Raw genomic sequence first — 23643 nt, forward strand, 5'->3', positions numbered from 1 at the left:
GTGAGTAACATAAAGCAAGCCAAACCCACCCCCAACCAAAACTCAAACTCTCTAAATAACTTGGCCCTGCCAAAAGCTTCAAATTCAGTGCTGTTCAAACAGTTTTACCAGAGGAAGCCAAAGAATGTCAAACTTCACAACTTTGTTTGCTCAGTCTGCGCAGAGATCTACTTTTTAACTTCGTCCATTATCTCCTCTTCAGCTTCTTTGGACTAATAGGAGGAGAGGCTGTGCCAGACATCTCATCATGAGCAGTAGAGCTGTAGGATGTGATACAATGTCACTAAAAAAGAAAAGTTTTTTTTAACATCCATCATCTGCTTTTGTTCTTGTTTCTTTATACTATCAACCATCCAAGATGCCTTTCTTTTGATATTCACTGGCAGAAAAATACATTATTTGAATGCTCTCCTAATATTTTTCTTTTTACCTGATTACAAACTTTACAACTTTTAGATCACTGTAGAGTTTTCACTGGCCGTGACCGTTGGGGAAAATATTTAAATTCTTGGAAATCTTTGAGCAATGTGGTTACAAATCTGTAGATTTAAAGGAATGGGTCAAAAAATGTAGATGGCACCGTAATAGAAGGAATAATGTAGAGGCTGAGATGACATTTATCCACATGTGCCAGTCTTTCTGTGTCTATATTTATTTCTCCAGAGGGGGTCTGTGGCTACAATAGTAGATGAGGTCTCATCCCCCTTTTTGTTATTGTCACTCGTCTTTTGTTTACCTGTTAAATGCATTTTATAATCCAGCGGTAGGACACGTTTTAGTGCCACTTTAAAATGAGATTTGACACACTGAGAGGTTATTACCATAATTTGGCCTGTCATCCTGTTGGTGTTGGTGTTGGACTCTGCTGTAGGGCTGTAAGCTTTTTGCCAAGTGGTCAGGCCACACAGTCACAGCCTCCTCTGAGAGCTTCACGCCCTGATTCTCTGAGCGTTTACAGTCAACAATAGTTTGCAACAAATAATAAGGAAACCTTTGTGGTGAACACACCGTGTGGTGCAGTGGGTGGAGTATTCAGCATCTTTGACCTGTTATTTATATTGTATACAAATTTGTATGATGGCAATAGCCACTGTGACAACGTACCATCTAATGGTTTGTGGATTACTGTTTTAAAATTCGAAGTTTGGCACTCTGTTTCCCTTTGAAACCGGGGGTGGGGGGCATATTTGGACAAAGTTATTGGCTTATGCTATCTGGCAGGCTAGCCTGGTTAGCAAGATGGAAGCATGGATCCCTGGACAGTTATACTGGATGCTGACTTAAAAACATTCAAAAAAACAAAGGTAACTATTTTTTACATTGTAATAAAATGTAAAACAGGTGAGTTTTGCCAATCCATATATTTTTCCATCCATCCAGTCAGTCAGCCAGCCTGTGTGGAAGCTGTGTGCATAGATTTGGCTTTGCAACCAACCTTCATTAGGACATTTGAACTGTAGTTTTGACTCTTTCACAGCTGTCTTTTGTTTTCCAGTCCTTCTGCTCAGTTTAATTATATGCTCCTGACATGTTATGACACCTTATGAGCCAATATTAAAATGTTCTATTAGGTTTAGCTTTTGGTGAGTGTCGCACTTTCTTACTTTGTAGTTTGGAATCCCAAATCAAATGTACATTAAACCTTTTTTCAGCTTTATATTGCATTTAATTACACCGTTATTACAGGGTATTCATATTTCTTTATATGCTTGTCATAACATCCTTTTTCAAAAGTGACTTCATTGTTTGCAGAAAGTTTTCTCCACCTGAAAACCACCTGGGATAAGTCATATGGATCCAAACATTCACAATGCAAATTTGGCTGGTTTCTCTGTTGAAGACAAATATAATTATTTGCACAGACTTCTGTTTGTAATAACTGTAACACACTTAGAACAGAGCTTTTTCCAGTTTTGTGAAAATGATAAAAGTGAACACAAAGTCCAGTCTGGGTTATTGGTCTCTCCTGATATGTTTTTTATGAAGCCCATAAAATATTTAATGTTCTTAGTGTGCATTCTGATGGTGGTATGAAGTAAATGAAAGAGTGTAAACTCAGTAACTGCAGTGTTTGATCAATTCTTTTCCAAAGGAATTACAAAATAAGACCTTGAATAATTCAACATGGTTAAAACTGCCATGCCTTAAGTCCAAATATGGTTCTTTTCAGTAAACAGGCTTTAAATCCTCAAACATATAACTCTCCAGCACATTGTTATTTTCTTACAAACTGAAAGGAATACTAATCATAGTAGTATATGCTAGATACAAAACGCTGAAAAAAGTGGCAGCCTAATAAGCTGTTCAACCAATGAGTCAAAGCATAGTAGACATGGCTTCAGGCTCTCTCACCCCGACTAGGGCTTCATCTCTTGCTCTGGCCGGGTTCAGGAAGAGTTGAAACATCCTGATCAAAGCGACTCGTCGCCGTCGCCTAAATTTTAATCATCTGCTCAGGGCAACATATTGAAAGTCTTTTATCATGTCCATATGAATCATACACAAAGTTTAATGCTCATCGCAATTTAAATTCGCTTGCCTAGTGGCAGTCAGTCAGTGGGTTTAGCAGCTTGGGAGGCCACCACAAATCTCTCAGTCAGGGTTTATTTGCAGTATGCCACTGCATATGAGCTGAATCACTGGGACAGAGGCATGTGTCTCTAATGGTGGGTGGTAGTGGATGGACACAATGTGGAGCTTCAACTAATAAAACATGTTGTATGGAAAAACCACAGGCTGCACTTCAACAGGATGTCAAATGGCTTTATACTCTGCTGAAGGAAACAGAGGGACCCGATGGCTTCCTGTGTGCAAGGAGAGGGAAGCTTTAGACTCAACTTTTCAGCTGTTTCGGGTGCAGTAATTGAATCTGGTCATAAAGTACGAGGGACTTTCTTTTGCTCAGTAGCAGATCATAGTTTTCAAGCAGTCAGCCCTTGGAGTCACTTATTGTCTTAAAAGTACTTAAACTGGGAGGTGCCTGCCTGCACACATCAGCGTCATGTATCTAACTTGAAGATGTGCAGTGTTCTCTGAGGGAAAAACCAAAATGTTCATTCTGACAGTCATTTTGAGGCAGCAGAGACCGATAGCAGCAGTGCAACAAAAGCGTGTTTAATGCTATTCACAGTCAGTCTTTGCATTTCCAACAGGACACCCTGTTGAGCTTTCTGTTTGTCACAGTTTGCAGCCGAGGGCAGAGTTCATCTGTTCCATGGTGATGTTTGTTTTAACGTCTTTGTGGCTGAAGAACTGAACACATGGCTGCCACTTGGGGGAGAGCTTATAAAAAATCAGACCACAATAAAAAATTGAATTCACAGCCAAGTTTAACGGCGCACAAAAAACGAACTAACTGAGGGAGGTCTGACTGGAAAAGCTGACAGAAGGGCTTGGACTTAGACTTTGAAGCCTAAAGTATATTTGGTTTATATTAAGATCAACGATCACTGGATTTTTGGGGATTATTTTACAAATTTCCTAGATTTATGAGGGCATTTACAGGAGAAGTATCCCTAAAAACATAATGTTTAAGTACGAGTGCCTGTAATTGCATGTTTTAAATAAGTTCTGTATCTTATAATAAAATATTCGCAGCTGAAAATTTCAAAATGTCAGCATATAAACACGTTTTGGGTGGTTTGAGTCATTGGCTTTATCACTGCTGCCACACACACTTAGTATTATTCTTCCAATACCCTTTAAAAGCATAAAGTGTATACGCAGTCTCAGTGCTGTGTAATGCACTGGAACTTTATGATTGTTACAGAAATAGTCATGTTTACTGCCTGATTACTAAGGACTTTATTTCTTAGTCCTCACTTCATTTCATTCCTTAATTTGTGTTGCAGAATAAACAGTTTGAAATGACTGGCAAGATTTGTTTTATTAAAACATTTTGACTTATGAACATTAACATGGTTAAACGTGAATGTCTGTTTTGTGCTGAGATGTCCTAATAAATAAGTGATCAGCTACAATAAATGAATTCAGTAATAAACAATAGGGAGTGTGAATTCAGATTACAGATTACATATTTTACTTGCTGTCAAATTCTGTGGTTTTATTTTGATTTGTTGTTTGTGGTTGTATTTTGCTGGTTTCTGTATTTTAATTTATTAGAATCTATTTTAATCTACTGTTTTATTGATGTCATTATTATTATTATTATTATTAATTCAAACCAGTAGCAAAATAATAAATTTAAAAACGATACATTTAAACAGCTCTGAAATAACAAGTAAACATAAGAGTTGGGTTGTTAGAAGAAATGTTGTGATGGCCCACTTTATTAACGAGCAAGTTGTGTCGATTTCTTTGCGTTTTTGCATCTGAACCTCAAAGAAGTTTGTGACATAATGATAACATTTAATCTGTTTGATTCACTGTTCTGAGTTTGGCTAAACTGCAGCAAAAATTTACGAGATAAATTCAAAGGCCCTTGTTTCACAACATATCTTGTCTTTGAATGACCTTCTATTGCAAAGGTCATGGAGCTGCTCAGTTAAATCCTTGGCAACCAGTGACCTGGCAGATTGTGAAGTATGTTGAGAGTTCAGCTTATAGGTCCTCTGGCTATTTAGCACTGGCAACGTGGGAATGTTATGCTTCACCTAGGAGAGGGATTGAAACGCAACTGCTCAGAGGCAGGCTTTTAAGGGTTACAATTTACAGCACCTTTCTTATTTGGTGTTTACTTACTTAGAATATTCTGGAGAAGTGACATGGAAGAAGGACTGGGGTCAGCCGTCTGCCCAGCACCACTGCCTTCATAAATTTAACTACCTATTGTTCCCAGTTTAGCATCGTCAGACACGCAGCTTCATGCAGCAGGGCATTCCTGCAGATATTTACCCAAGAGCTAGGCTTAGCCATCAAATTGCATGTGGTCTCTGTTTTTAGGGAGTAAAAATGTATCTAAAGAAAGAAAAAAATTTTTTGAGATGTGCAACATGTTCTTGGCTCTTTATTAGCTGGCCTTACCTCCAGTCAGGACACGTGGTCAGCTAAAAGTTTTTTTGTTTTGTCTCTTTAAACTGCCATGAGCTCATCTGCATCTGTGAGTACATTGGGCTTTTGAGAACAATAAAAAAACAGTCATACTGTTAAAAAAGTGGAGTGTTCATGCGTAGCTCTATAGTGGCCTCTTCTGGATATAAAGAGAACATTCGTGCACAAAAGTGATCAACCAGGAAATCAAACATATATGTAACATATACATAACATATATGAGTGTGACACTTTAACACTCTAATGACCTCAGTTTTAATTTGATAGTCCCACTTTGGGTTTCTTTTGTTTTTATATGTCAATGTTTATAGGAGAACAGGAAGCTTTAGGAGTGCGACAAGTGAGAATAAACCTTAAACTGTTTTGCAGACTCAATTTATTATCACTGAAAATCACAAAAATTGTTGGTGGGTTTTTTGTTTGTTTTGTTTTTTTCACTCCCTTGCCTGTCTGCTAGAGGGCAGCATTATCCAATATTAAAATGATGTTCTGTGCAGAAGGGAGTGTCTCCTTCTCTTTCCAGCTCTCCCTCTCACATGCAGGCACACACACATACACACACACAATCCAATATGCGTGCACTTATTGGTTCAGCAGCTGTGTCTTAATTACTCAAAGGGCTTCCAGCTAGCACACCAATATTGTAACAACAGGTGTAGCTTCACATGTCGAGCAAAAATCTCCCAGCGGTTGAAATGTTCCTTTAGTATGCTACATTCAAGACTATTTTGTATTCATCATCAACATGAGATATAACTTCACATACAACTTATTTGCTTTTTTCAGGAAAATTGTCCCACTGATGGAAAACAATGCTCCTATTAGCCATCTTAGTTCTTGGAACTGAACACAAAGACAGAATAATGACTTCAAAGTGAAAACACATTAGACGCCACGTGCCATGTGCCACTCAAAGGAAAAACGCAGTCGTGATTAAATTAGGAATGATTCTTGGCTGTAAAATCTACCTCGTTAAAGCAGTAACCCAGCAGGTGCCCTTCTCGCGTTTAATAAGACAATAGTGCAAATACATTCAAAACAAATCATAAAACAAGTTCGATTTTTTTTGGTGGTCTTCAGAAACAAGCCAAATCTAAACAGTCTCTAAGGCTGTTATAACACCTTCCCTGTTTGGTTTGGTTAAAACAAACTGCCTGTTTGCACTTTAAGTGCAATATGGGCTGGTGTGAATTTTGACAGGTGCAGCCTGGTGCAGACCAGAGGAAGGTTCCTGGTGCAGGATGTTGATTGTGAAAGTGTGACATGAACGCAAGCAGACAAGCCAGAGTATTTTTGGATGATAAATTTGCATTGAATTGGCAAAAAACCAAAATCTGCTTTTATAAATGAAATGTATCAGCACTGTTAAGGTCAAAAACAGAGCAACACCTTCACTTAAGTGACTTGTAATGCATTTTCAGCCTGCAATAATGTACCGACACTATAGATTAAAATCTATTATTAATAATTTGATTTTCCTATTGAGGATGAACTAGAACATTTAAAGAATTGAATGTCATGCAGACTTGTTTTTGAGTTTTAATGTATTCAACTTAATCCAAGCACACAGAAACATCCTGTGCACCTCTACATTGTCTCAGGAGCTTGAAAATAAAGCGCCTGAAGTTTCGTGAAGATGTTTCCCCTCCACAAGTCCCAGGTATTTAAAACCCTGAGGGGATTGTCCCTTAAAAGGGTTGTTGACCAACTGTTAATCATGTGTTTCACCACATGAGCCAAGGTGTGGAAAAAGGTCTGCCTTGTTACCACCAGAGGTTTTGGGGTGAAACCACTGTAAGATCTTGCTTCGCCCTATTGGGGATGACCCATCGGGGTCACCTGACACATGTGAGTGGATGTTGATCGCAAAACTGCATTGTAGATGGCAGACAGTTGGTATCACAACGCTCCCTTTATTCAGTGATAGTTGTTCACCGCGGACATAGACGGCCTCCTTTAGGCGCAGTGTACAAAAGGATAAAAGTCACTCGCTTTTCTTCCAAGATTCTTAGAGTGCCACGGCCTGGATGACTGAGAAACTACACAGATAAACCTCTACACCACCGTATTTGACAAGTGATGTGGTATGCTTTCCTGTTTGCTCAGATTAGTTTAACAGATGTTTGCAGAAACAGTTGCATAGATGTGAACATGATCTGCATATCTTAGACTTAACTATAGCTACCCTTTAACCATATATTGTGTCTGGCTTCAATAGACATACTCCAAGAGCTTTAAAGTATCAGGCACAGCTCTTGCAGTGGAACACTACAAAATAAATGCATCCATGGGTCATTACTTAAGAATTAAGCTCTACCTAATAGGTTTATAACCTGTTTAGGGGCTTGGAGCAATGGTGGTTCAGGGATATTTTGCTCCGAGGCCACATATCAAGAGGCATCACGTCTCCACTAAATAAATACAACCAATATTATAAAGTGGAAATTATTTACACAAAAATATGGATCTTTCTCCATGCAGTCATTTTTATTCATAAATGAAGGAGGTAGCCATCTATATCTAAGCTTATTCCTGGGGAAAGAAAATATTACATTTTCCCGGTAAAGCGGATCTAAAAATCCAAGAGCCTTCTGTTTTGACTCAAGATATATTTGTGATATCGTCAGCCTTTGGCAGGCTGATAGTGGTTCAGATATAGTCCAGGTCAATCTGAAAGCACTGTCATCTAAAATTAAGTTTTATTCAGCTGATAATACAAGAATGATTAAACTAAAAAATGGCCTGAATAATTCTGAATACACCGTGCTCCAGCCTTGATGATAGAAATTGTATTTTATTGAAATTCCCTCCTACTCGCCTACAATAGCTGTTAAACATCCACTGCAAATGATTCATGTGATACGGTGGTTGGCCATAATGGGAAAGTGTTTTGCAGAAATTGGGTAGCAGCTGCTCTGCCCACACAAAAACACACAATCAGCCCTTAACTGTACCAGACATGCACGAAAACACTCGCAACTGAACCTATTACCTGTATAAAGCAAACAGTGTAAAGGTAGCAAGGCTTCTTTGGTGAGTGATCTCTCACACACACACATGCGCGCACAGGAGCTTTGTGGAGACTCAAAGGTTAATGAGGCTCCGTAATCCAGAGTAAAGCTTTTAGGTCTTCACCATTAGTCCCTTTCAGTGGCTTGAGGGCTGTTTTTATTTTAACAGCTTTAGTTTACATTGTCCATCTCTGTGAGCTGTTAGCAGAGAAGGATCAGAATGACATGTGTTACAGTGTATGTGGTGGAGTATTTAGACCTGACCTTCTCTAAGCAGATCATCGAGCTTAGCCTGATCAGAAACAGTGTTTTTAGAATACAAATGATCAGCCAACAAACGGCTATTGGATTAATCTTTATCCCAGGGATGTGAAACTCATTTTACATGTTGGTCACATACAGCAAACTTTACCCAGAAGTGGGCTGGATGAGTGAAACTCTCTTTTCTGTCAGTGTAATAACTAATCTCTGAGATGTCTCAATATAAGGTTAAAAAAAAGAAGAAGAAGAAGAAGAAACTGAATTTCCACAGCATGTCTTGGTCTTCCTTTTTGACAGATGTGTAATATTACAGAAAAGGTGCTGGTAGTTCATTGCCCAGACCGCTCCGTATTTATAAAACAAGGTTTTTGTTCATTTAAAAAAAAAATCTATAGACAGCAAAAACAGGAACATTTAATTGTTTTTTGCTTGTTTACTTTGAGATCTTCATCAGCAGGAAAAGTAGTTAAACGTATGAAAACACATTTAAAAGTCACAAAATTGACGCCCTCCTTCACTTTTACCGAAGCATTTCAGCTGGTCAGGTTTGAGTCTTTGCCAGGCCAATTCTGGCCCTGGGCCTTATGTTTGACACACCTTCTGTAGCCCCTTATTTGCTTCTGCACACTCCAAACATTATAATTCTTTCCTTGTGTTTTTGCAGCCATCATCATCAATGTGATAAAACTGATAAAAGAAACTGAAAAGGCGTCTCATCTACAAAGACTGTGCAGCTTTCATGTTATTATTTTCTACAGGAAACACCAGCACCGGCTTTAACATTTTAACCCTCTCAAGGCAGGCGTTGCAGATTTGCGACATTTAAAAGCTAACAACCTGATTACCCCACATACATATTTTATGAGTTTTTTTTTACTCAGAAGTACCACTGCAGGTATTCTTTTGTGCATTAGCAACAAAAACTTAATTTGAGCCTGAGAGGGTTAAAGATTTTACATGACACGAGAAATCAATATGCCATTGTTTATTTCCTCTGCAGACCATTACAGTAAAAATATTCTCAACATCCTGTGAGTAAGCCTTCTCTGTAAGCAGAGAAACATGCAAGTGCATAAGGTACTCCAAGAAAACATCAGAATGAAAAAAGGATTTATTTTCACATGAAACAGCACACTGATATACCACAAATCATATGGCACTGAAGTTCATTTCAACGTAACATTCAAACCTCATTGTTTTCATGCACAAATAACCTGTAATTTCAGATCAGAGGTCATTTTATTTCGCCACAGAGCATCTTATTATGCCTAGCATATCAGGATCCAATACACCATGAATGCTGACCTTTAATAACTTAGCAACTTGACTTAGAGCATAACACAGCATTTCACTAGCTATCATTTATTATCGATTAAACAGCACACGTAGCGTCATTGTTTCATAATCCACTAGTACAGTACAGATCTCTAATTTTTCAGCTTGACTCCCAGACACAGAGCTAACTCGTTCCTTTGGATCTTTCCATCCTTGTTGACATCGCAGTGACGCAGCAGAACGGCTCGCAGCTTGTCCAGCTCAGGACCCGTGATATTAGGCTGGAGAGGAGAAAAGTACAAATTCATCTCTAACTAATGTGGTGACTTTCCCTTCTTTGTATTCAGTATTTATTTATATTATAGATTAATATCTGTGTAACTAAAGAAAACGGGTAGAAAACAGGAGTTTTGTTTTTGTTTACAGCAACGTGTCATTAGTGTGTGTGCATGAGCATGATCAGTTTTTGTATTCAGGAAGTAGGGAGTCTGATAAATCTGTTTCATATAGATAACACAACATTACACACTCGCCATAACACGTAATGTAGGTCACACACAAAACAGTGAAGCTGTATAGGAACAACTCTCATTTCTGCTGTTGAAGGGAGAGAGATGGTACAACAGGGACAGCAATGACTGATGATTAATCTTGTTTACATATGATGATGAATGATTTCGCCACCAGCAATTACTGAGCAGATACATTCTCTGGCCACTTTGTTAGGCACACCTGTTTCATTTGCTTTAATGTGCACAAACTGGCCAAAATGAAACAGGTTGTAAAACACTGCCCTGTCTGGTGACTTGAAAACATGAAGCCATCAGGCAGATGGTTCACACTGTTGGTGGTGGTGTAATAGTGTAATTTTCTTGGCACATTTTGGGCCCCTTAGTACCAATTGAGCATCACTGCTGACCATGCCCATCCTTTTATATCATCTCAAACTGCTTTCTTGAACATGAAAATGAGTCCACTGCACTCAAATGCCTTCCACAGTCACCAGATCTTGATCCAATAGACCACCGCTGAGATGTGGAAGAACAGAGGGGGGTATAGTCTTCAGTAGGACGATGTTTTGTAAGCTAATGTCAGCATTTTCAGCTAAGTACTACTCTGACTGGCACAACCATTACATTAAGTGGACCAAAGAACAGACTCTTACCCTGACAAGGCCCATCATATCCTTGACAAAGCCATCGACCTCAGGACCCTCAAGTGCTCCTGTCTCACTCTGAACAAGAAAAAGAAAAGAAGTTGTAGGAAAGTAGAGAGGCAAAAACAAAGGCGCTTATTATCCTTTGTAACTTACTTCCCACTCACATTAGTCAGGCAGTCAGCTTTTTCCTTTTTTCTTTCTTTCTTTTGTTTGCTAGTTAGGGGTGAGGGTTGTCCCACAATTGTTATGTACAAAGGAAAAGGAAACTCATCGGAGGATGAATGAAATTAATTGCAGGCGTCGGTGAAACGACTCATAGAAAAAAGTTTAAAAATCAGATCTTAGGGAATCACGTCACTGTCTTTTATTCTGTGCTAAAAACTACTCATATAAATACTTAAATGTTTATAGAATAGAACTGGGTTTTACCAAGAGACCAGCTCTTAGCTCTTTAACCTTCTGCCTATGTTAAAATATTAGTTAACTAACTTGTTCCCATCTTTCTACTCTATTATATGTTAAGTACTTAAACTACTTTATTCTTTAATATCCTGAAAACTGCAGAACAATTGTCAGTAAGCTGATTTGATCATGCATCCAAGTACAGAAAAAAAGGGTTCATTCAGATCATTTCCTCAGGTATAACTTGACAACTGCATGCAGATTACTTTCGGGAATATGTGGGCTTATTGGAGGGTTCTCAGGCTGCAGTAGGTGTTTGATTAATCAGAATGACAGCGTTAACTCATCATCCCAGAGTGTGATTTGACTACATAATGGATTATTTACATCATCATCTAGATTACAGATGTACCGAGCCCACCGCAGCACAGTATGCAAATCTGTGAGTGCTATTAATTGGCACAGGAAGACAATAGTGCTGATGATATCTGTCCTAGGGTCAGTCCTACTGATAAGAGATTCAATAACAAGTTGAAAAGAGACTGCTGAACCCATGTTTTATGTTACAATCTGATCGACACACTACATGGAAATTGGCAACTGCAGGCGCAGAAAATAATATATTATACAGCCGTCCACTGCCGGCAGCTTTATCACCACAGGGTGCTTTGCTCATGATTTCTGCTGAAATTATTATTATTTTTTGTATTTGCTACAGCAAAAAATATCTGCTTTGTTTTAACAAAGAAAACCTGAATCCAAACATCCAATATTATTTGACCCCTAGGTTTGCATTTGGCAAGCCAAATAGTGTTTGTCTACATAGATGCAGATTTTATTTTAATATTCAGTCAGTTTAACACTGAGCCAGACAGCAGCCTTTCTCCCTTTAGTCTCTAGCTTGTTGAACAAGCAACCAAAGAAATATTTGTTAGAGATGGACAGTTAATAAACCTGCACATAGCTGCACATTGTGTGGCATGTAAAAATACCTGCAGAGTAATACCTAATTTGGTTTACTCCTACTAAATATCCCCTGTATTTTGTGCCTCCTTGCTTATGTCTTCAGTTACGTGTTGTCTTCCACTGAGATCGATCATGTGATTCATCACAACTATCTGCTACGACTTGCCGTAACAATTAACAGTACACTGAGAAGTTGGAATACAGTGCAGATGCAACATTTTAGAGGCGCAACAAATGTAGTGATGATGTGTCACTTGTTCCACACGATGTCTTACCACAATATTCCCATATTTTCTTTCAGAATGTGCTGATGAATAACGTGGAAAACATGTCTGGAAATGATTGTCTTTCATCCACTCACTGTATTATTGTACTTACAACATCATAGTGGTTAAAAATCTTCTCAAAGTCTCTCTTTCTCTCGTCTTTACTGCAGGCCTTGGATGAACAAGGGACGAGACGGGAGGAGGGAAAAAAGTTAAACAAGAATTTGATTTAATCATAGATTTTAATCTGTTGTTGATCCAGTTACAAAACTTATGAAAGAGCAACATAAAGAAGAAACTTACATCCATTCGGAACTGGAGAAGGAAATTTTCTTCTAAAGCTAAGATCCTTATGGGAAAAACATGGAAAAAACAGGGAAATAGTTTGTATCACCAGCTTTGAAATAATCTTATGAATAGTTTCATTCATTCTTACAGAATAACTAAACAAACGGACATTCTGTGTATCCGGTAAGAGACAGTGGAATTCATTCTGAGACATGTAGCGTCTTGAGCTGTTATCACTGAGCAAGAATCTTTGAGCCGTACCTCGCCAGATCGTTCAGATCCAAACGTCCGTCCTTGTTTTTGTCAAAGATTTTCATCTGCAAGATAACAGGATGTGTTAAGAAGCATGAAAAACATAACCCTCAGTGAACGTCTGTCTTATTTCTTTGTTTTTCTGCCTTTTTTCTTAAAACCACCTGCGACTCTAGAGCCACTCATCAATCTGTATGCCTCTATGGGAGAATCAATCTCTTGTAAAATGAAAACTATAAAGGAGAAGGAATAGGCTGTCTGACACTTGAGGCTGGTAGAAAAGTAACTGGGGAAAAAGAATTTGTATTTGATATTGCTCGATTTTGATCCTTTTGTCATTTGATAGCCGCAAAAGCAAAGAAAATACCAACAAAATGACATCACAAGAATCGCAAAAATCTCTAATAAAAACTAAATAAAAACAAGTAATGTTTTGGGGACAACCAATACAAGTCAACATTACAGGAAACCCACAACTCCTTTACCAGCTTTACACAGCCACACAGGAAATGCAACAGGCGATCCGGCTAACAGTTAAGTCAATGAAGGGGCCGATGAGTCCAGCTTCACACTGAATCAACAGCATAAACTGTCAGCAAGGACTAATCGCACTTAATTCAAGAGTTGGATTTACTACCATTGCATCAGTGTAGTCCTCCAGCTTGTCCGGTGTCACTTCCTTGTGCTGCAGCTCGAACAAGTCTTTCAGGAAAGCCTGTCGGTTTATCAAATAATCAAACAGCAAAACAGTCAGTTCTAGGAGTTCTAGTTTACAAATTCTGCAAAAAAACAAAACAAAACCAAAACAAAAATAGCGCTTTATTTATGCACGGTATGAAAAAAAAGTAAAGACATTCACAGCATTGATATGCATTTAAAGCACCGTATATCTCTAAATCAAACAGCCATTACTAGATCACACCAAAAACAACGAATCTCTATTCTGAAGAAAAAGATTGCATCTTGGTATGTGGAAGAACAGGAAACAGTCAGTGAGGAAAAGACACATTAAATGCTTCTGCTTCACAAGGAGTTTATTTTTGTTACCTTCAGCTCCTGAGCCGATATGTAGCCACTGCAGTCAACATCATACTTCCTCCATATCTAAACAGGCAAATCAGCAAAGTATTACATGTGATGTCCCGCGGTTATTGAGACTATCTGAATACTGTAAAATCACGGTAACTCATATCATCATGTTTTTACAGGATATTAACTAAAGAGAATTGCAGTTTGCTGGTGAAATTCCCTGGAAGTGCAGTGCAGATTTACTTTAGATCGATTATTATGGATTTATTGCCAACAGTACTCACTTGTCTGCCTTCACATGCAAACACATTTGTGTGACATCTCATTCTTTATCCATAGGATTTAATATGATGTCAGACCACCCTTTTCAGCTATAACGGCTTCAAATCTTCTAGGACGGCTTTCCCACAAGGTTTAGGAGTGTGTTTATGGGAATTAGTGAAGATTCTTCCAGAAACACACATGTGAGTTCAGACGCTGATGTTGGACCAGACCGCTCTAAGTAATCCCAAATCGGTTGAGGTCAGGACTCTGTGCAGGCCAGTGAAGTTCTCCCACACCAAACGTGCTCATTCCGTGTCTTTCTGGACCTTACTTTGTGTGCTGGTGCGCAGTCATGTTGGAACAGGAAGGGGCCATCCCCAAACTGTTCCCACAAAGTTGGGAGCATGACATTTTCCAAAATGTCTTGGTATGCTGAAGCACAGAGCGTTCTGGAACTAAGAGACCGAGTCCAACTCCCCAAAAAACAACCCCACACCATAATCCCTCCTCCACTAAACTTTATACTTGGCACAGTCCAGCAGACAAGTACTGTTCTCTGGGCAACCATCAAACCTAGCCATTGGATTGCCAGAGGGAGAAGAGGATGAGAGAACACGTCTCCACTGCAGCTGACACTTTACATGCACTTGGTGATGTAAGGTGTGGATGCAGGTGCTCGGCTATGGAAACCCATGCCATGAAGCTCTTTCTGCTCTTTGTTCTTGTACTAATCTGAAGGTCATATGAAGTCTGGAGGTCAGTAGCAACTGACTCTGCAGAAAGTTGGCAACCTCTGCAGAACATGCACCTCATGCTTTAATTTTACATGGCCTACTACTCCGTGGATGAAATGCTGACACTCCCAATCGCTTCCACCTTTTTTTAATACCACTAACAGCTGACAGTGGAAAATTTAAGTGTGAGGAAATTTTACTTGTAGCACAGGTGGCATCCTATCACGGTACCACCCTGGAATTCCCTTTGTGGAAGAGCGACCCATTCTTTGTTTGTTAATTTTACCCCTGTGAGCACAGAAGTGAAGTGGAACACCTGAACTCAGTGATTTCGATGGGTGAGTAATTTGGGTAATATATTCAGGAAAACCTGTTGAAGGTTTGAAGAACCACAATGGGCTATCACCACACTGTAAAGCATTTCAAACAACAATCAGTAGCTGCAAGCGTTCATGCAGAAATCTCACATGCGACTTGTTGAATCTGACCTGCCATGAAGATTTTTTAGTCAACTTAATCAAATAAAAGAACACCTGAGCCCATTCATACTCTTCCAACGTGCAAAAAAAGGACGATGATGTCCAGTGAAATAATGTATCATTTGAGGATATAAAAAACAGTCCACTAATCAGATCTTTAACGGTGTGTTCTCCATATGCAAGCCTCAAAGCCTGGGTCATCAAGATACCACTGGGGTTTGAGAGGTTTTAATACTACTGGCATTACTTTTAATTGTTAAAATTGTTGATGGGCGATGCTTAGGTCATGCCATGCTCTGCTCTCGTGTGTTATTTTTGACCTTACCGTCATGAATTCAACACTGTTGTCCAGAGGATTTTCTCTGCGGAAAACTAAAAGGAAGTTTTCATCCTCAGGCAGGATCATGTGGGCCAGCTGGAAAATAAAAACAGACACAAAAATCTGAGTAAAGACAATGATGATGCTCCGTGAAGCTTTTCATCTTAATTCTCGACTAAAGTTTCCATATTGGGAGACAACACATGGGGATGATTTAATTTAGGTGTGGTCCTGCACTAGCCCATCCTGGCTCCTCTCCAGTTCATGATGCTTTACTCTTGTCTGTCCTTCTAACCAACATCAGGCCTCCATTAGCAGATTAAACCATCTTCGATCATCATTCCTACTAAAACACGAGATAATACTGGCGCATTCAGGTCACAAATCCTGATGAGACCTATAGTAAAACAAAATTGTTTACTGCACAAAATATGTGGCTTTTAAAGAGCTGATTGCCTAAACAAGTGTTGCTTAATGGTTTTTTCTTAGCTCGCTTTAATGCCGTGAAACAAAAGTCACAGATGCAAAACAGACCTCTGTAAGTTTTCTTTTTGCCAGTGAGGCATGTGGTCGCAACATAACAGTTGCACACACCAAAGAATTCATGCCATGATGTATATCTGGCACACAACAGTTTGTTTGCTAAGTGCACTTAAACAGATCACTCATGTATAGAAACAGCAACTGCAGCAGAGACAGGATATTGTGGCTTTCTGGGTTTTTGACTTCCTACTAATAATGTATGTGAGGATGTCTCAAGCGTGCAGGGTGGGGAGATGGCATCATGACCCAAAAAGTGGTTGATTCAGACACATTTATCTTCAAGTGTGTAGCAATTCCTGGTACAAACCCAGATGAGATGTTACATCTATAAATGATATGACTTAAATAAGTATTTCAACTTATACCACTATGATGCAAATAAAATGCTCAATATATGTCCTAGCACACATTTACATGTAGTGAATTTTTATGTGTTGAGACTGAACATTAGCTACACTTTGTTAAAAATGATAACTGCAGTCTTTATGAATGTGTGTGTGGAGCATCGCAGCTAAAGCTCTGTCACCTTGAATCTTGCACACACATCTGGAGGACTCTCTATGACAAGTATGACAAGAGAAGTGTTTGAACAGAGGTGTTAGTTTACTACATACTCTGTTTAGAGACTGAACTTGTCTCAGAGACTGAACTTGTCTCTGAACTAGTTCAGTTTCTGAGCTAGTACCACAGAGCATTGTACACATTATCCTACTGGAAGCAGCCATTAGAAGGTGGGCACACACTGGTGGAAGTAAAGTCTTCAGGTAGCCTGTAGTGTTCAGTTAGTGCGAACTTGTGCCAACAATGGTGTAATACCGTATATGAATCAGAATAGTTCCATGCTTTCTTTCCATTCACCTCAAATCCTGGCCTACCATGTATATATTGCAGCAGAAATTGAGACTCATCATATCAGGCAGCATCCAGTCTTCTGCTGCTGTAGCCTATCTACTTAAAGATTCACCATCTGTTCGTAATGAGTGGATATTTAATTTACTGTTGCCTTCTTATCAGCTCCAAGAGTTCTGGCCATTCTCTGACCTCTCACATCAGCAAAGCACCATAGTACTGGCACTCTCTGAATATTTTCTCTTATTCAGAACATTCTTTGAAAACTCTAGAGATGGCTGTGTGTGAAAATCCCAGTAGATCAGCCGTTTCTGAAATACTCGGAGCTGCCATTCTGGCACCAAAAAACACACCATGTTCATTTAAATCACCGTTCTTCTCCAGCTCTGAAGGTCAGTTTGACCTTCAGCAGGTCATCTTGACCTTGTTGAATTTGATTGCTACCACAGGTTTGGCTTATTAGATATTTGCTTGATTTAACAGGTGTACTTGTAAGCAGCCAGGGACTGCATGTGACAACTGAAACTACGATTGCCTTTCCATTTGTTTGGACAAGAGCTTGAATCACCTGCTAAATTAGCACAACAATTATAATAGCTTACATAAAAATGATTATAGTGACATCCACACAAACAGAGTTGGCACAAAAGGATGATTGTTACCAGACTGGAAATTCAGATGGGCAGAACATGAAGCTACAAAGAATACTCTGTCCCTGCCTCGGTCACAGTAAATCTTCAACGGGGCACTTAGGGAAGATATGTATTGATTTTTATTTTCAGCTTTCTGAGTAAATGCCTAAGCTTTTGTGTCTGTGGTTGCTGCACACATGGGAATGGTCTAATGAATGGCTGAAAGTTTCTGTGTTAGAAGGAAACATAATTCATTTCATTGCTCTGATGAAGCACTGTGGCTACTGCTTAGCTGGGAGGTGCATCAATTACCCAGAGTGGAGCTCGGGAGAGCAGCGACATATAAATATGTCTGTAAAATTCAGGGGAACAGCTGCTGCATGTTAACTCGTCAGTCACATTTGATTTAAGGAAATAAATGGAATAAATCAGAAAGTCCTGTAAGAATTAACCCTGGTTAAACCCAAAAAAAAATGATGTCGATGTTTGAAGAATTAAAATAAATCAGTGGGCCTTTCACAATGCCAGTATATTGTTTACACTGCATAATGTAAGCATCAAAAGAACAAAAGAGTACAGTTTATACATTGTATATAGAGCAAACTGATATTTATTATATGGACTGTTACTCTTTAAATTAGGATTTTCGTGCTATTCTCCTCTGGCTGTCTTTTCGCTGCAAGGATAACTTTGGATAAGCCCCATTAGTCCGAATAATTTCAGTTCTTCTTAGATAACATACAGACTGAGCTACTGTCATACATAGATGAGGTAAATAAAAGAAGAAAAGGACATGCAGCTAAAGAAGTGATAGGAGGACTTGAATAGACAAAGTGTATAGAAAACAGGAAGTTAGCCCAAGAAACTAAACAAGTTATCAGAGAGTGACTTTGTAGTGTCATGCTGGATGTTTGTGCACACCAAAGTCTAGAATTGTACAGCTTAAATTTTCACATTTTGCTGAAAGCTTTGGTATTAAAGAAAAAAGGAGAATTCATGTGTGTTATGAGACATAACTGGCTGTACCTCCTGAATCTGTAGTTTCCCGTCGGCAGTGAAATCATAGGCAGACATAAACCTTTTCTTCAAATTCTGGACATCTTCTTCAGTGACTTTGTCCTGTACAAATTAAAACAAAACATTGATTCTCTATCCAAACTCAACCATTACAAAACCAGTACACGGTTTAACTGAAAGGCAGCTACAGTGTGGAATAAACAACGGTTCTAAATGTACACAGTAATAAAATATAATATATAAGATAAATCCAGTTATGCTATTACATACAGGTTGCTTACTATATATTTGAGAATCTTAAGAATCAAAGATATTGAACATAATACTTCAATGGGTGAGTCACACTTATTTTAAGCAGTGTCACCATGGATACTTATTTAATCTAAGACTTTTTTTTCTCTCAAGGTCTGCTTTCTCTACCCCAGGCTAACTGATCCACAGCTTAACCCACAGTTCACTTACTTGGCCTTCCTTTTCACATTCCCATTCTCATTACTCACTACATTATCACTGCAGGAGATCACCTGCCTACATCTACCCTCTACCATTCTCCTGTCACTCTGCATGTCCCCCTTCACAACATCTATGAACCTCCTCTGTGGTCTTCCTCTTCCCCACCTGCCTAGCAGCTCCACCTCAAACCCCCTCTGTCCAATATATCAGCTATCCCTCCTCTGCACATGTTAAATACAGCTCAAACTTGCTTCTCTAACTTTGTCTCCAAAATGTAGAACCCGAGCTGTCTATCTGATGTTTTCATTTCTAATCCCGTCCTGGTCTTTCCTAGTGAAAATCTCAGCTTCCTCAGCTCTGCCACCTCCAGCTCAGCCTCCTCTCTCTTTGTTAGTGCTAGCATCTCCCAACCATACATCACAGCAGGTTTCACTACTATCTTGTAAACATTCCCTTGATCTCTTGCTGCTCCTTCTGTTGCAAATCATCCCCCACACTCCTCTCCGCTCACTCCACCCTACCTGCACTCGTTTCTTTACTTCTCTCAAGTGTATTTAAACTACTCTACCTTGAATACCTCAACTCCTTGCAGCTTCACTTTTCCACACTTCTCTCTCATTCACATATTCTGTCTTACTTCAAATTTCATTCCTCTATTATCCAGGGCATACCCCCACCTCTGCAGGGCCTTTCTACATGCTCCGTATTCGAACTACAGGTCACAATGTTGTCTGGGAACATCATCGCTTTCTAAGACTACTGCTTTGATCTCCACTGCCAGCCTGTCTATCACCATGCCAACAAAAAGGGGCTCGGAGCCGACTGATCCATCCACTGGAAACCATCCTTGGGACCTGTGCGAGCTCGTTGTAATTACTGCCAGACCAACCTGTTGACTCAAGTCAAAGAGCAGTCCTGAGAGAGCTGACAACTTTTCGGACAAAATGAGATCTTTTTCAGTTCATTTATCAGTCATTCGGTTTATATAGTACCCTAACAACAATCCAGAGGCTTGTGACTGGAGTGACTGGAGCTCATTAGGTGAGTAGGTCTTCTACTCAGTGGAAGGTTGGTGGTTCGATCCCTGGCTGGTCGCCAAAGTATCCTTGGCCAAGATACTCAACCCACAAATTACTCTTCGATGTATTCATTGGAATATCTAATTGTTAGATAGAAAGCACTTAGATAGAAAAAAGTACTAGTATGAATGGATGTGAATGAGGCATATTGTGTAAAGTGCTTTGAGTCTTCACCTAGAATAGAACAACACTGATCCATTGAGATTCCCAGTGGACAGACTGTGCTGGGTCTTTTTATTTTCCATTACCATCTCAATTATGTGCTTTTATCTGATGGATTCTTAACTTGCTATTTGATGCACAACACTGTACTAGAGTTGCATTCAAGAATAAAGAAAACACTTTCTAATAGACTGTAAACAAAATTAAATAGACCATAAAAAGAAAGAAAAAGCAGTGCAGAGTTAGTTTGTTGCATGCTTATCTCAGCTTCTTTCATTTCCTCTGCAGACCAGTTTCTTTCTCTGCCAGATGTCAGATAAGTGTGAATCAACTGAAGGCGATAATTTTGAGCCACTGAAGTTCTTTTAAAGTATATTTAGCAGCTCATCTTTCAGTTCTTTTTTAACCATGAACCACTCTGTAACAGTAACTATAGAAACCTGTGGATCTAAGGGGCGGAAGTCTGACTCTCTGCTTCATCCAATGCAGTGTACACAGTCTGCAGACTGACAGCCCTTCTCATTGCAGAAAGAGTATTGCTCTTGAGCATTAGCCTTGTATCACTCACTCTGTTGCTAAGTAAAGATTTTAAAGCAAACAACTTAATTTGAAAAACATGTTTTTCTAGACTAGCATTGTTTAGATTTTACTGCCACATTAGACTTGCAATGTATCACATAAAACCTGAGTATGCAACTTGTGAGCAATTCTTGTACAATATTTTGCACCACATGCATAATTATGTGGCATGATGCACTCCAGGAAACAAAAGAACAAACCAAAGAGCACTGTGTGGCTGATGCTGCCCAATAGTTCAAAAGCAATGAATAGAAAAAAACAGAATGACTGTCAAGTGCTTTTGTAGCACAAAAACAAACACACCAAACACTATATCACCTTGGGGGGGGGGCATTATGGATGGAAAGCAAACATCAGAAAGACAAAAAGGACATGTGGTTGGTGGTCTGTTTGTACTAGTACTACATAATTAGTATCCAAGGGAGTTCCACTGATAAACACACATGCAAACATGAACGTGTGCTAATAGATGTGTGCTCGTCTCAGTGTCCATTAGGAAAGAGCTGGCTCTGTCTTTTTTTCAAGACAATGGTACTATAACGTTCCTCAGTAAACACGATGTGTCATTAGTGCACAAAACACACAGAAATGGCCAGTTTCTAATCACGTCAAGTGCTTTTCCTGACAGTGCCCAGAGCTCTTTAATTGAGTTGTGCCTAACATCCTTAAGTCACCCCACCCATTTTAGATAGCTCCATAATGTTCAGCTGCCCACACGGCAGAAAATGCTGTGAATTCTGTGTCTGAATTAAAATTGGGATTACCCAATTCACGCTTTTCTTTTCATAAACTGCCTCCAGTGAATTCATGAGACCAAAAAGAAGAAAATACCTCCTACTGTGCAGCAATTTGTAAATTTTGTGGCAACAGAAATAGAAAAGCATTAGACTAAACAATCTATAAAATGCAGGCCTTCATGCAAATTTCTACACCACTACTTCTACTGATACTATATAGAGATAAAATCATACTACATGCACACAGAGTGTCAGGATCAGATGTTACGATGCTATAATTTTCAGCATTGTGCTTGATCAGCTGCCCTTGACTGTATTTAACAGCTGTCATCGCAATAATTCATCCAGAGGCGACTTACCTGTGGACGCAGTCTTTTCATCATGTGACGGAAAAAGTCATCAAGCTCTTTGCCCTCAATGTAGCCATTATCTGTCCAATTATAAAAAAGAAAATCCCGATGTCATTAACAATTAAACAAAGTTGGATTTTCTTTCAAATAAATAAATAAATACCTAGTGGAGAAGTAGCTCTACCATAAACAAGCCGAGTTCATATTTTTAGGTGTCTTGTGCAACTTTGCACTACTGCTTAGTATTCAACATCCTCTTTGTTTTATCTAATCTTTTCAGATGTGATTAATACAAAGTTCCTACAGGAAATGAACAACTCACTCATTCTCTTCTTTTTTTATTTTTTTTAATGTGATTATAATATTTCAACTTCATGAGAGGTCACCTTTCTTAAATGTCTAACAATGACAAAAAAATAATTCTAGGTACTCCACTGTTTTATGCATCTTTATTATAAGAACAATAAGAAGACATGAGTGAATGTCCTTACCATCTGCATCAAAGTGTTGCCATATCTCCAGGAAACCAGCTGCGTCCAGGTCCTCAAAGGCAGAGTCCATGTTTATTAAGGAAAAGCAGGCTGTGAACTTTACACATACAGAAAGAACGACGTCTGAGGTGACAAACTGTTTTTACACTGTAGCCTGCTTGGTTGACATATGCTTTTTGTGACTAAGCGAAAAACCACTCCTCCTTCCTCTGTGTATGTGTGTGTAGGGAGAGAGAGAAACACACAGTTCACATCCAGAAGGAACAGCACTACTGTATTTGCCATCTGGTGGTTGTTTAGCTACACTGCAAAGCAGATCTTCAACTGGAACAGCAGATACACACAACGTGACAAATGTTATAGCCTGTAAAATTATTTTAATCAGTATTAATTGCATGAAGAAATGCCCATCATCAGACTTAGTGGAACATATTTAACCGTGTCCAAACAGAACAAGTGATGTATTAATGACAGAAGGAAACAACCAAACAACAAAAACACATTGAAGTGCATTAACAATCTAAGTAAACCTAAAGTGATTACGTTTAATAAATAATTACGTACAAAGAATTCATTTCTACATTTATAAACAAGTGAGAGGAAAACCAACAAATGATCAAGACATCACCGGCCACTGTTTGCTTTTTTTGAATTTTTTTTTTTATTATTCCAAATAAGTTACAAACAAATCACTAGTATAGAAGTGTACTTAGTACCAAAACAATATAGGATTCGCTGCGGTCACATAGGTGTGTGGCTATATCATATGTAAGTATATTACACGTGCATATGTTACACATACATATATACACACACCTACATGTATGACAGCACATATATACATACAGTACAACTCACAGTCACATCATGCAGTCACACACGTAGACACCGAGGTCTAAACTTAATGCTACGAGTTATTTTCATGTTTCTCCCACCAACAGAAACGATGTGGACACTCAAGTTTGGAAGGAAACTGGAAACTATCTTTCACGCGACACCACAGATGTCCGGATCCTTTCCTTGCAGCATATTGCAA

The 23643-nt window shown here is 39.0% G+C and overlaps 1 protein-coding gene across 1 annotated transcript; it reads right to left on the reverse strand.

Annotated features, from left to right (window-relative positions):
• Positions 1-9375: 9375 nt before the first annotated feature.
• Positions 9376-22891, reverse strand: LOC146698143 (secretagogin-like). The gene is made up of 11 exons (XM_085473156.1): positions 22608-22891; positions 22126-22196; positions 18766-18858; positions 15722-15811; positions 13938-13994; positions 13528-13605; positions 12900-12955; positions 12654-12699; positions 12463-12522; positions 10723-10791; positions 9376-9838 (listed from the first exon to the last, which is right to left on the reverse strand). The coding sequence occupies exons 1-11, from the start codon at positions 22675-22677 to the stop codon at positions 9710-9712; spliced, it is 819 nt and encodes a 272-aa protein (XP_085329282.1). The 5' UTR covers positions 22678-22891; the 3' UTR covers positions 9376-9709.
• Positions 22892-23643: the final 752 nt, after the last annotated feature.

Source organism: Copadichromis virginalis, linkage group LG11 (assembly GCF_057382275.1).
Source record: "Copadichromis virginalis isolate Kocher_CV1m ecotype Utaka linkage group LG11, C_Virginalis_male_GT1.1, whole genome shotgun sequence".
Lineage (NCBI taxonomy): Eukaryota > Metazoa > Chordata > Actinopteri > Cichliformes > Cichlidae > Copadichromis > Copadichromis virginalis.